A 13,598-nucleotide genomic window follows, 5' to 3' on the forward strand; every position below is an offset into this window, starting at 1 on the left:
CGACGAGGCCTGGAGGCGCTTCCCCATGAAGAGGCCCCGCAACGCCATCGTGGGGCCGCTGCCGTCGGACTGGTGGGACAGCTACTTCAGGCGCAGCGTCTGGTCCCTCCGGCACCCGCGGGCGCGGCGGAGCCCGGTCACCGTGAGGATCGCGCCCCCCGAGCCCTGGCCCGCGCGCGCGATCCGCTCCGCTGGGCCCCCGGCCTCTGAGAAGCCCCCAGACCCCTGCGCAAAGGAGACGGTGCTGCGGGCGCTCCGGGGGTGCACGAAGGGGAGGGCGGGCTGGGAAGACCCGCCGCGTCCCGGGGGCCTGCAGGCCGCCAGGCGGAGCCCGGACCCCAGGCCGTCCGCATTTCGGCCCCTGCTGAGAAACGGGGTCCTCGCGTCTTTCCAGCCCCGGCCGGGGCCGCTGAGGAGAAGCCCGGACACCCTGGGCCCGGACGGCAGCGCGAGCGGGGGCCCCGGCTGCCCCTCCCGGAGCCCCGAGGCCCGCGCGCACTCGGGGGGCCCCCCGCGCTCCCCGAGAAACGCCATCAGCAGCTCTTACAGCTCGTCCAGACCGCTCGGCGCGCCCGGGAAGCGAAGGGCGCCCGGTGCGGCCCTGCAGCCCCCAGAATGGCCGGTGAGAAAGAAAGGAAAGGGTCGCCGGTCTCCGTCTCCAGGGCCACCGCCACCGGCCAGGTCCCCGGCGGCGTCCGGCGGCTCTGAGCCGCAGGGTCAGGGGCCTCCGCGGCCGCCGCACAGCCCTGGGACCCCGGGTCCACCTCCCGGGCTCGGCGATGCGGACTCTGACGAGGACCAGGCCTCGGGGCACGAAGTCGGGCTCCGGTGGAGCAGTACAGCCCGAGAGGACGGGACCGAGGTCCCCACACGCTGTGTCCCCGAGCCGGGCTCCGCCGCTCAGCCTGCCGCGTCTCCCGGTCCGCCCGGTGCAGGCACAGCTCGAACCCAGGACGCGGATCCGCGGGCGGGAAGCTCCGCAGAGACGCGGGAGCCTCCGGCGGCCTCGCCACCGTCCCCCGGCCGGGCGGTCCCTGCGGCGCTCTCGCCCCTGCTGCCCTCACGCGGCTGCTCGCAGCCAGAGCCCCTTCCGCGCCCCTCTTCTGACTCCGAGTCCGCAGCCACCTGGCTCCGTCTGACCCCTGCTTCCGCCCCGCCGCCAGCCTCGGACGCCACCAGGCCACCCCCCGCGGCTCAGGCCGGCGGGACCGCCGCGCCCCCGGAGCGGCCGGCCCTCGCCCCCGCACCGCCCGCCGTGCAAAGGGTGGCCTTTCTGGGCGGCCGGGCTCCCCTCCCCCCTGCATCTGCGCCTCCTGCGGCAGCTTCTGCCCACCCCACACCACACCCCACTTTGGGGCTCCCGCCCAACGGCGAGAGCGGAGACTCCTTACGTCCCAGCATTTCGGCCACCGCCTCGGCACCTTCAGCCCTGGGTCTCTTGGCCCCTACCTTCAGGCCCGTCTTTGGCCGCGGAGGACCCCGTCAAACCGGGCCCGGGGTGGCTCCTTCCTCTTCCGAGCACGCCTCGCCCCCCGCTCCCCCCGCGCCCCCCCATCTCCTCCGCAGCCTGCTCAAGGCTACCGCCGTCGTCGTGTGCGCCACCCCGGCCCGCGCTTGCCAAGAGTCTCCTTTCCCGCCCCCCGTGGACATCGGCGCGGTGGGTCTCGGCGGGGCCGTGGACCGGGCTGACCGCGCCCCTGCCTGCCGCGCGCTCCTTCTCGGGGCCTCCTGTGCCTTCAGGGCCTGCTTCTCCCAAGCCACAAGCTTCGTCTTCCCCCCACACCCGCGTGCCCCCGTCCCTGCCGTGCACACGGTCACCATCTTCAGCCAGGTTCTTTCCGGCGCTGTGCAGATGCCCCCTCGTAAGAGCTCTGCCGATGTGCGGGGCCCGCCTCTGCCAGCCTCCGCGCCCGCGGCCGGGAGCCGGTCGGCATTAACGGCCCGAGCCTCTGGCGTCGGCTCCGCGCTCCCCGCGCCCTCGGGGGCGGGCTCAAGGCCCCCCTTCCCACCCTCCCCGGGAGCCCCTCTCCAGCCGGCACTTGGGGCTCCAGATGGGCAGGAGCGGGGGGCACCCCCGGCCCCGCCGGGCCCGAGTGTCACTAGTCCTTTCGGTCCGGGGACGTGGGCAACGGCAGCCCCCGCCCCGACCCGGGCTGGGCCAGCCTTCGGTAAGGCCGCGCGGTCGGCCTCTGGGGGTCTGACGCCCTCCGCCTCCACCCGTCGCGTCCCCTCCGCCCCCTCCGGCGGCGTCCCGCCAGACTCGGGCGGCGCTCCGGCGGGGTCTCCGTTTGGCCAAACCGGCGCGGCCGGCTTTGGAGCTGCGGCCCAGACCCGCCGGAGCGGGGCGGCCGGCTCCGTGTTCGGCAGCACGGCCCCCCGGCCTTTTGCCTTCGGGGGATTGGTGACCCCTATGGACTGCGGGGAGTCCGGGGTCAGTGCGACCGCCCCGGACAGGAGCTCCGACTCTGGAGCGTTCGGCACCGCGGCACTGCGAAGTGGGACCACGGGCGCCGCCCTCACGCCCTTCGGAAAAGGCTGGAGCCGGAGCCACCGGGGCCTGGCCAGCCAGAGCAAGGTCTCGGGGAGGACCAACACCTCGGCAAGAAAGACTATGTTTGGGGGCCCGGGCATGGCCCCCTTTGCTCAGAGCACCCCTGTCCCCGGGCCCCTTACCAGGAGCGGCGGCCTTGGCTTTGCGATGGCCTCTCCACCTGCCCGCAGTTCCGTTGGGAGAGGACCTTTCAGACCGTCGGCCTCTTCGTTTTCCATTGGAGCAAAATCAAAAACCCCAAAGAGTCGGGAACAGGGGCATTCCCGAAGGCGTCACGCCCACAAGAAGTAGCCGGTGCGCGCCCCCCCCAACCCCATCCCCTGGTCTGGGCCTCCGTATTGTGACGAGCTCGGGGCCCTCCAATTCTCTAAAGCAAACATACCCCAGATCTAAGGCTGGAGCTTCCACATACTCACCCTGATCCATCATCTAGAAGAAATCAGAGGACCAAGTGCCTCGTGGTAACAGCGGAATGAAACCGGGTGGAACCAAACCTCTGGAGTTGAAGAATCTTTCCTTCTTGCCCACTCCTCTCCGTGTCAGGTGGGAGCGCAGTCAGGACCCTGCCTGGGCTCTCTCCTTGGGAACAGACAGGCCAGGGGGTGGGGGTGGGGGTGGGGGTGGGGAAGGCTGGGAGCAAAGCCCACACTCCCGGCATCCTCAGGGGGAGGGGCAGGTGCTCTCTAAGTCTTAGCCGGCTTCTACTTGGCCCTAAGAAGCAGTGCCCTTTCTCTGGTGCCCTAGGAATGCCTACCCTGACTTGGCGTCGCTTTGTGCTTCGATGAGTCCCGGAGGAGCTTTTGATATAATGTGACCTTGAACCGAACTTGATGAAATCTGCCGTAATTTTCCTTGACTGACCAACCCTCAAGGGCACCGGGATGGGCTTCTCTTGCTGTACCCCTTCCCCCCCCCCACCCCAAGCTGTTCCAGTCTCTTCCCGGGAGCGGTGTTCCAGGCTCTTCCCCGTCCCTTTCTCTGCCCATTTAGCCCCTAAGAGCTTGGCAAGTCAAGACTCAGTCCCTCCGATCCCAGCGGCCACTCCTCATTCCAGAAAAGGAAAGCCCCGGGCCGGTCTCCTGCCAGGCCGGGCGCTCTCTGGCGCGTCCGCGCGGAGACGTGCGCTCACGGCTCCCCGCATTTCCTGCTTTGAGCGGGGTTGGGAGGAGGGATGGCCTGTAGGGACGGTGCCACGTGGGTAGAGCCAGAGCACGCGTGAAAAGGTCTCCGGGACCTGGCCGACGGTGGGGGGGGGGGGCGCCGCCCCACTGAAGGGCTGCGCGTGTTAGTTCCTGAATTCACACGCACATCTCTCCCGGAGGGGACAGGCAGGGGCAGGAAGCCTCTAGCACCTGAGAAGCAAGGGAGAACAGTAGATACCCGGCAGACCTGTTCCCTAACCAAGGGCAGTAAGAAGCAACACAGTCCTGAGCACGAGTGAACCCACGAAAGGAGGCGAGAGTGACGCCCGCGCTCCGTCTATCTCCTGCCTCATGGATCCCTTGGAGGAGGCCCAGGGGGAAAAAGAATCTTAAACCGGTCGATGACACGCAAATAAAATTTTGAAAGAAGCTTCTGACACAGGAATGACTGTTAAACTCCCGGCTAAGTAGAGATGGGGCCCGAGCGCACCCAGTTAGTAAAGGGCTAGATTTGGGATTTAAAGCCTCGCGGCTTCAAAGTCCGTGCTCACTCCTCTCTCTCAGCAGATCATCAGAGCAAGAACCCCGCTGCAGGGATGTCTGACTTTAAATATCCATGCTGTCGCGACTTTTAAAGGCATCGCCTGACCCAAGATTGCCATCATACGTGGGTGGGGGGGGGGGGCGCAAGAGGAACATATAGGATTTTGTCTGCTGCCCTTGACACGGTAGCTGAACACTTCGACTCGCATTCTGCCTTCGGGTGTTCCGGGCACCAAGTAGAAAAGGGCGTCGCGGGGCCAAAGACCGAGCAGGTGCACAGGCCGGTCTGGGAGACACAGCGGATGCGTGTTGGGATCACCTGCAGGGAGGATCACCTGGGAGGCCTCCGGGCACGGCCGGGGAGAAGCAGGCAGGTAGATGGGCACGCGGTGTGGACCGGGTCCTAAACACGGCGGAGAGCAGGGGAGAGATTTTAAGCAAGAAAGAGACAAGTTTGGGTTTGACTGCTGTGGCTGTCACGTGAGGGAGGAATTAAACGGGGGACGGACTGCCCCCCCCCCGAGATGTGGGAGGTGGCGAAGGCACCTGCTACCACCGTTAAGGATGTGAGTTCGAACTCGGTAGCTGGCAGTGAGCGCCAACCAGGAGGTAGGGTGTGTGAGGAGAGGAGGAGGCGGCAGGATTAGGTCCCAGCAAGTGAATGGGTGATACTATGTCCTGTAACTTATCCCGTCATCGCATACATGTAACCACGTACCTCCTGTCGCCTTTGCCATAGAAGAGATCGCACAAGGCCGTGGGCATCAGGAGGGAGGGATCGTGGGCATCACGTTAAGAGCTGTTTCGCCACACCGGTTTCGCTGGCCACTTCCCTCCCACACACGACACCAGTGTGTCCTATCCTACAGGTCAAGGTCATGGAAAATGAAAGACAAAACAAAGCCCCACGAGGCCGGGGGTGGGTGGGCATGGTCCGTTCAATAGAAGGCACTCGAAAAGGATGTGTTGAAGTAAAGATTAGCTTATTTTACATATTTATTGTATATACATGTTTTAACATCTTTTTAATATATTTCTGCATATTTCATGCTACAGCAAATGCAGGAGGGTAGCCTCTGGCATCTTCAGAGGCTCAATGGTTTCCTCACACTACGTGCAAGCCTGTGCCCTATTCTCGAGAAATCTACATTTTCACTGTGGTTGTAATTTCTCCTTTTTTGTTTTTCTTTTGCCATCTAAATGAGATTTCTGCTCAAGCAGACTACCCTGGTTGGGGTGATATGTGTGTCCACCGAGTGTAGAAGACAAGATATATGTGTATATATATATATATATATATATATATATATATATATATATATATTGTATTTTTGGGTTCTCATTTTAAAGCCTTCTAGACTGTTCCAAAAAAAAAAAATACAAATACGTTTCCTATTAAGGAGAGAGAAGGGCATTTGACCCACGTTGATGTTGTCATTACGGGTGTGGCCGGAGACGGGGCAGACCGCTCAGTTTTGCTGAGCGTTCTCCTGTGGCAGATGGATGCTTTCTACTCACATCACACTGGGCTGGGTCACAGAGGAGAGCATGAGGAGGAGGGTGGCCGTGTGAGGGGCCCCTTCTCTCAGTACTTTTTCCGGCCTCCACCATAAAGCGCCACACAGACTGTTTGTTTGGCCTTCTTCACAGAACCAGTCGGCCAGGTCTTAGAGAGGCCCCCGCCTTCAGGGGCAGCTTTCCAGAGCCTCTGAGGGCACCGTTCTTCCTCACGGGGACACAAGACCACCTCCCCAGCGGAGCAACCACCGTGAAGCTTCTAGATTGCCAAGTGCCGGTGGAGCTGTGACCTTGCGGACAACGTGGAGAAAACCTAAGCCTGTTGTGTGTACACAGAAGTCTTGAAAAATCTGTAACTGGGTGAAAGGACGTGATTTCTACCTGTCTGAGAATGTGCTTCCAGAAAACTAATATCCATGTTTTAGTTTTGATCTTTCTTGATACACTCTTAGAACTGATATGAAGGAAATGCAGCCCCGGAAGGAACACTTTAGAAGTCAATTTTCTTTCCCTCCTTGAGGAGAATGCGCTCAAATCTATAGGAGCAGCTTTTCCTCAAGCGGCCGTTCTTGCCCGCGCTTGGGGGACAGGGGACGGTGTGAGGCGGCCGCCATCTTGCCCGCGCGCGAGTGTGTGAGGCGGCCGCCATCTTGCCCGCGCGCTTGAGGGCGTGAGGCGGCCGCCAGGGTTCGCCAAAGCGACCTTCTGCGCTGACCGCGTACTGGCTGCTGGAGGCCTGGCTCAGGCGCTTCCCCAAAGAGTGTTGGGGATCTTCTCCTGCTCCCAGGGAGCTCTTCGTGGCTCCACACCTTATGTTGGGAAGCTTTGGGGGCCACTGTTGCCTTAGCTCCCTGAAGTATACATAGAAAGTACTTCTTTTTCTTTGCTCGCTCTCTCCCACTTTCCCTTCCTCCCTGCTTCCTTCTTTCCTTCTTTCTTTTCCATTCTCTTCTCTTGCTCTCCCTCCCTCTCTTCCTTTTTGGTTATTACATCTCTGTGGTCCCCTCCGTGTTTTCAGCAGTTTATTGAAGTATATTTTACATGCAGTAAAATGCATAGATCTTGAGTGCATCCCGTGTGACCACCATTCGCATCAAGGCCGAGAACATTCCCCTTACTCCAGACGGTTGCCTCTTGCCACTTTGCCGGTCGGTGCTGCATCTCCTACAAGCTAATCCCTCTTCTGATTTCTGTCACCAGATAGTTTCGTTTGCTCTTGAACTTCACATAAGTAGAATCCTATAGTACATCATGTTGTGTGGCATTTTTTGCCCAGCGTGATGTTTCTGAGATTGAATTGTGTCGTTATATGTATGATAAAATTCACCAAAAAAATATTGTTTTTATTCCCGAGTAGGATTGTATCTTATAAACAAAATCACAATTTGCCTATACAAGGAAATGCAATACCTGATCATGTTCATAGGGAGGAAATAGGTGAGCAGGTGGCACAACTAGCAGAGTGGCGCAGCGGGAGCGTGCTGGGCCCATAACCCAGAGGTCGATGGATCGAAACCATCCTCTGCTAGGGTTCCTCCTTTCCCACCTTCAGGGGGGAAAGGTAGAATTAAAGGCATCTCTTTTTTTTTTGTTGTTCTTTACAACTCCTGCAATGTTTTTTCACCCTTTACCTAATTTCTGCAAATGGGTATTTTCCTTTCTTTTCTTTCTTCTTTCTTTTTGCAAAAGCTGCCCGTCTCATTTCTAAAGAGATGCAAACCTCACCCTTCTTACTTAGGAAGAGGTGACAAATTTACCTTTCATTCCCAGTGGATCAGCATTATATCTTTCAGAATACATGCTTGTCTCTGGTTATAGGTTTCTATTTTCTTTACACTTGAAAGAAAAACATGTTCATTGACTTCTGCCCAATGACTATATTGCATTTTCCTTGGGCATCAGTGTCCTGCTCCTCACTTCTTTATGCAGCCCTGTGCACGGTTTATCACATTTAGGTCAAGTGAATGGGAATGTTTTGGGAGTCCTTCGCTAAAGCAATGCATGTCGTAATAATCACAAAGACGCCATTTGTAGGATTTTATGCATCAGATTTTATGGAACAGATGCAAAGAAGTTACATGTGAAATGGTAGAAGAAAATGGAAGGAATGCATTAAAGTAAAAAAGCGTGTGCATCAGGATCCCATGGACAAATTCAGGGGGAAAAATGGAAGTCATTAAGGTATTTGCAAAAATGTGTTTATGAGGAAAATTTTGTAAGTAAAGCACTCTTTAGTGAGTCTCTACATTATAACAAGGAAATAGAAATTCCTGTAACCACAAGGACCTTAAATAATGAAAATGAAGAGGAAATCCTATGGAAAAGTAGAAGTAAGGTGAGGGGGGCCGACGGGACCAGGGCAGGGGGAAGGAGGAGGCACAGCTTTGATCCTTTGCATTTAAAGGTGTGCGCCCTGACTTGTCACAGAATGTGCAGACAGTGTTGGAGCTGAAGTTCCATCATTTTGCAACCGCCTTAGTAAAGACGGGTTCAGGTAAGAATTATTAATGCATGCGAAATCTGAGGGGTAACTTTGGTGGGCCAAGGGCAGGCAGGCTCCCCCAAGGTGGGCCACTTTGGCATGAAGATTATTTTGACTTATCAAGCAATCAACTACCCCTGAAATCATTGTTGTACTATATGCTAACTTACTTGGATGTAAATTAAAAAAAAAAAAAAAAAGGCAAAACTAAATAAACAATCACAGAAGATCAAAAAAAAAAAAAAAAAAAGGAATGTTCTAGAACCTGATAGTGGTGATGGTTACACAACCTTGTGAATGAACTAAAAGTCACTGAATTATAGATTTTGAAATGGTTACATGGTTAATTGTAATGTGAATTTCATATCAATAAAAATGTATATGTATGTATGCAAAAAAAAGCTATCAAAACCCAGTAGGTTCAGGAAAAGCTCTTTTAAAAAAAATTGTTTTTGAAGCCTATTTATTTGAGAGATGGAGCGAGTGGGGGAGGATCAGAGTGAGGGAGATAGAGAATCCTAAACAGGCTCCACACTTTCACGAACCCTGAGATCATGACCTGAACCGCCACCGAGAATTTATATAAAAATAAATTTAAGAAACTTATTAAAAGAAAAAAATTTAATTAAAAAATTTTTTTAAATTAAAAATTTTTAAAATGTAAGAAATTTTCTTAAAGAACAACAAAACAAACAACAAAGTGAGTAGCTACTGTATTCTTTAAAAAAATGTCAATATCATGACTACAAAGAGAGGCTGCGGTGATGTTTTAGATTAAAGATGGACAACTGAACTTAACTAACTGGAACCGAAGTAAAAAACATGTTTTTGGACAAATGATACAATACCTAGTCTGTACTGGGGGAGGGGATGCTCTAAGAGGCATTACTGGGCCAGTAGACAAAATTGAAATACAGTATGGTGAGAGATTTTAAAAACAGTATCATTGTTAAATACACTGAACGGATACATATACTGTCGTTATACATAAAGAATATCCTTAGTTTTAGGAAATATCTACTTAAGTATTTAAAAGCAAAAGGCCATGAAACATACAATTGACTCTTCCGTGGTTCTGAAAAAAACAAAAAATAGGGAGAAATGGAGATAGACCGAACACGGAGACTGAATCAGAGAGGCAGGGAGGGAGAGGGAGGAAATGGCACAAAATGTTAATAGGTGAATCCCAATAAAAGGTATAGAGGTGGGTTTTGTTCTATTCTTATTCTTACCAATTTTCTTTAAGATCGAAGTTATTTCCAAGTGAAAAGTTTAAGACCCTTGTTATGGCCGTTTGAAAAAGTAACGGGAACTGTATAATATACACGCAAATTCCCACCAACCACCTTAAACCATTAGCAGTGTTTGTGGAGGTCGTTTCTTCTCTGACCCGCCCACCGCCCATCAGCATTTTGAAGCGAATTCGAGACCGGAGGTTCCCAAGCGCTGGGCTGTGACGAGAAACAAGGAAAGGTAAGGATTCCTGCGGCTTGAGGAACGAAGGAGGCGGCGAACAGAGTTGCAAACTGTTCCCAGGAGGGGAAGCCGGCGTCGGACCGAAGCCTCGGCTGCTTTGGTTCTGCGACTTGAGCCCCGACGTGACTGGGGCCAAGGACTGTGCGCCACAGGGATGCTGTGCCTGAGTCCCCAGCTCCGCGACCGCGGAAGGGGGCGGAAGCAGCAGGCGGGGCTCTAAAAGGGAGCACTCGCCCCCCCCCTGCCGCGCAAGAAGGCCAGGCAACCGCCGTCGGCAGGGGATGGAGGGTGTGAAGGCGGCACGTCGCACACCAAGGTGAGGAGTGCAAAACTCACACCCGCGCTCCCGACAGCCAGGGCCGACGAGGGTGGGATTCGAACCCACGCGTGCAGAGCACAATGGATTAGCAGTCCATCGCCTTAACCACTCGGCCACCTCGTCCCACGAGCGGTAAGCCCTTCAGGTACCTCTTTAACGTCTTACTTTCGGCCAAGCTTTGCTCTGTGACCCCGAGCTGTGGCATTGTTTTTCAAATCACAGTCGTGGCAGGGATTTCTTACCTCTAGTCCTTTCCACCCTCCTCCAGGTAGCCTTCCCCGTTTTGTTAATCCCATTTTAGCCCGCCGGGGCCTCCAGCCTCAATTGTCTTCCTTCCTCAGTACTCACACTTGCCTTCCAGAATTTTATCCCGATAGGTATTTTGCGCTTGAAGACCCTATCCTGCCGCTATGCAACAGGGAGCATAAATTGAAGCCTATTTTTTACTTATTTCCAGGGACAATTAATCTATCTTCTGCCGACTTGAATTAGCTTTGCATTTCATTTCACACAACAAGACCTACAAAGATAAGTTTGACAGGTAGTTTATTACATATGTGAAGCAGCATTGCATTGGAAATGCGTTCTTTAGTGAAAGGGCCAGGAATATTTTTCCCCATCAGGTCATGTGTCCACAGAGGAAAACTGACGACTGGAATAAGAAGACTTTGGTGGAGGTTAACAGCAAAAAGACCCCTAGTTTGTGCTTTTGAATAAGTGTGCTTTTATGAAAGTGTGCTTTTATGATTACTTAAGGTGCATTATTTAAAGTAGACTCTTTAATACATTTCCTGTCACTGAATTTAATAAATACATCATAGCAGTGAATAAAAGCGCTAGCAAAGAAGGGACTTGCAACCATGTACAAATAACTTTTACAAAATGTGGTTATCTCTTTTCTTTGACAAAAGTCGAGGAGGATTTTCTTATGAGTCTGAATGAGTAAAAAGAATTAAAGCGCCAACTGTCCGTGATACATGTCTGTTCCCTTTCGTTTAGTGTGATGTTACTCTGAAGTAGATGCGAAGCTTGTCACCTCCTTCTCCAAGAGATCGTATAAAATATGCAACTGAGACTCCGCCCCCTGTCCTGCCTACAGACAATACTTCCAGAATGTCGGAGACGCCAGTATTTCCAATTGTCCTTTCTGGTCAGTGGGGATGTTTTTACCCCCCCCCCCCCAGGTCACAGGTCACAGAAGTCTGTCACATAAAAGGAAATAGACCGGCCTGATTTGCAAGGGGATGTGCTAGCAGGGAGGGCTCACATCCATCAGGAGCAGGTGCGTGGTCGGGAAGGGACATTTTAGGAAAGTGTTTCTCTGTGTCCCCATCTCCAGCCCTCTGGCCTCGGTGGCATGAATTCTCCGATCTTCACTGACACTGGAGCTGCTTTTTTCTGACCACATCCGGCTTCTCGCCCTGCTCTCCTCTTCCATCAGAGCCTCCTTCCAAACCGAGAGGGCCCCAGCAGTTCCCAGAGCAGCCGCACTTTTCCAACCTGCACAACGATCTGTCCCCTGGGGGGAAAAGCCAACTTCAAAGTGGGTTAGTCAGTGTTTTATTCGTCATCTTCCCGAGGACTATGGCCAGGGAGACTGGTTCAGACCGCTCTGAGAGCTGCTGCGAAGCTGGTCCGCTCACAAGGGGTCTTAGGCAGGAAGGGGAGGGAAACTTGATGGATCGCCGCCGAGCTCCAATCCCTTGCACTGGCAAGATATGGTCTGTTCGGTTGTAACAATTAAGATGTGCGGATTTCCACGTCACTACTTAAAAAGCCCATAGTTAATCTTAATACATATGTTTCTGTCCTATCTGGTTGTTCAAAAATATTGCTTGCGTGCCTGCACTTGACTGGTTTTCTCTTTTTTCTGCATTGGAGATCTCCTCGAGGTCACTGGGGACGGTCACAGAAGACTGACTTTGGTCACCTGCTCTTGGTGCACAAGGGGCTCCCAGATCTGAGGGCCGGACCGGCAACAGCAGAGAGGGCTGGAGGCGGCTCCAGGCCAAGTCCTCAGGGAACCCACATCCAGAACAGTCGAGGCCCGCGGAGTAAACACGCTATCCTGGGGAAGAAGTCTCTGAATCAGCTCATTTCCCCTTCCCCGAACGTGTAAAGCTTGCTCGTGCAAACTCGAAGCCTCACGTCTACCGAGTATTGACTATCGCGGATCGGATCGGATCTACCGACCCAGACCTCTGAATTAGGGCTGTGGTTCTCACGGTCTTGTCTGAGGCCAGTTTGCTCGACCACCTGCGCCCATAGCTTGGGGTACATCCTTTTGTCAATTTCCATCCTGACTTTCTGGGTCCACGACTATCACCAGGTTTTCTCTGGCTCCTCTCACAGGCCATCTTTCCTCGTGTCTCCGTTTGCAGATCTTCTCTAGAAACTTCCAGTTCCAGCAAGGTTTGGGAGGTTTCCTTGCGCATTTCCTGGAGAGATTTCTCCTTCCCCTGCCCTCCTCCCCACAACCAGCTGTGCACCCCAGGCATTAAGCTAGCCTTTGGCAAGTGCAGGGGCCAAGGGCAGGCCACTCCAAAATGTGTCACTTGGGCTTGCAGATTATTTTGAGCTGAAGACAATCAAGGCCCAGAAAACTCAGGAAGAAACTGACACCCCCCCAACCCACACACAACTGCCTAAAAGATCCTGCAGCAGGAAGAAAGCCATCAGCATAGAATTACGTCATACTTTGAACCAGGGGCAGTAGACAGAGAGGAGGACCCCGGGAAGGCCCGTTTGACCAAAGTTCTCTCTTTGTCCCCTTGCTTCTGAGTGGCCCTACAAACGCTGTCCACCAAACATTCTTTTTTATCGCCCTTCCCTTCCAGGGGCCCCTCTCTCCTTAGTTCTGAATAACGTATACAGACAGCTTGTTTTGCTGTCTTTGGAATCTCATGTCTGTTTGGGTTCCCTGAAGTTTGAAATTAAATTTGAGTTTCTCCTTTTAATATGTCTCATGTGACTTTAATCCTTAACTCAGCTGAACAACCTTGAAGGGCAGAGGGCATTCTTTTTGTTCCCAATACTGGTGACTGCAGACAGGGGCTAGTACAGGAAGGAATGCCAGGAGGAAGTTTGGGCACAGGGGTTCCTTTGCAAAAGGGTTTGGCTTGGGGAAAGGAGGAGCCAGAAATTGGAAAAAGAGCCACGCAAGGTCCCACCGAGATTTGAACTCGGATCGCTGGATTCAGAGTCCAGAGTGCTGACCATTACACCATGGGACCCACCTCCGGAGTCACTTCCCTAAAGACTTGGATGACCTACTTCTCCTTCCTTAAATCCAGTTGATGGGAAGGAGGGAACACCTTGCTTTTCCTCCTCCGGGATGGAGTCGTGGACGGTCACCTGTCGCACACCTCCTACCCCAGGGTCTTACTGGAAAACACCGGCTTCCAAACGTCACGAACCCTCTCCCCCTTTTACCTGCGTATTCCCCCCAAGCGGTTCCGGAACGGGGTGCTCCGGGCCCCTAAATAGGAGCACAGGTGAGGTCGTGACCCGGGCCGAGCCGGTCACCGAGGTTCAGGTTTTGTGACAGGTGTTTGTATTGTTACCTCA

At 54.0% G+C, this 13,598-nt stretch overlaps 1 protein-coding gene and 3 non-coding genes across 4 annotated transcripts; 2 read left to right on the forward strand and 2 right to left on the reverse strand.

Annotated features, from left to right (window-relative positions):
* Window position 1: 1 nt before the first annotated feature.
* POM121L2 (POM121 transmembrane nucleoporin like 2) lies at window positions 2–3,856 on the forward strand (the record flags this gene model as incomplete). Its single annotated transcript, XM_040460484.1, has 2 exons — window positions 2–3,094; window positions 3,296–3,856. A coding segment is annotated over one exon (2,841 nt), but the record flags the coding sequence as incomplete, so codon positions are not given.
* Window positions 3,857–7,210: 3,354 nt separating this feature from the next.
* Window positions 7,211–7,282, forward strand: TRNAM-CAU (transfer RNA methionine (anticodon CAU)). The gene has a single exon. It is a non-coding gene; the product is annotated as a tRNA-Met (tRNA).
* Window positions 7,283–10,072: 2,790 nt separating this feature from the next.
* Window positions 10,073–10,154, reverse strand: TRNAS-GCU (transfer RNA serine (anticodon GCU)). The gene has a single exon. It is a non-coding gene; the product is annotated as a tRNA-Ser (tRNA).
* A 3,038-nt stretch (window positions 10,155–13,192) lies between these two features.
* Window positions 13,193–13,264, reverse strand: TRNAQ-CUG (transfer RNA glutamine (anticodon CUG)). Its single transcript has one exon. It is a non-coding gene; the product is annotated as a tRNA-Gln (tRNA).
* Between the last annotated feature and the right edge of the window lie 334 nt (window positions 13,265–13,598).

The sequence above is a fragment of the Herpailurus yagouaroundi genome, unplaced genomic scaffold (genome assembly GCF_014898765.1).
Source record: "Herpailurus yagouaroundi ecotype Mexico unplaced genomic scaffold, PumYag 250, whole genome shotgun sequence".
Taxonomy (NCBI): Eukaryota; Metazoa; Chordata; class Mammalia; order Carnivora; family Felidae; genus Herpailurus; species Herpailurus yagouaroundi.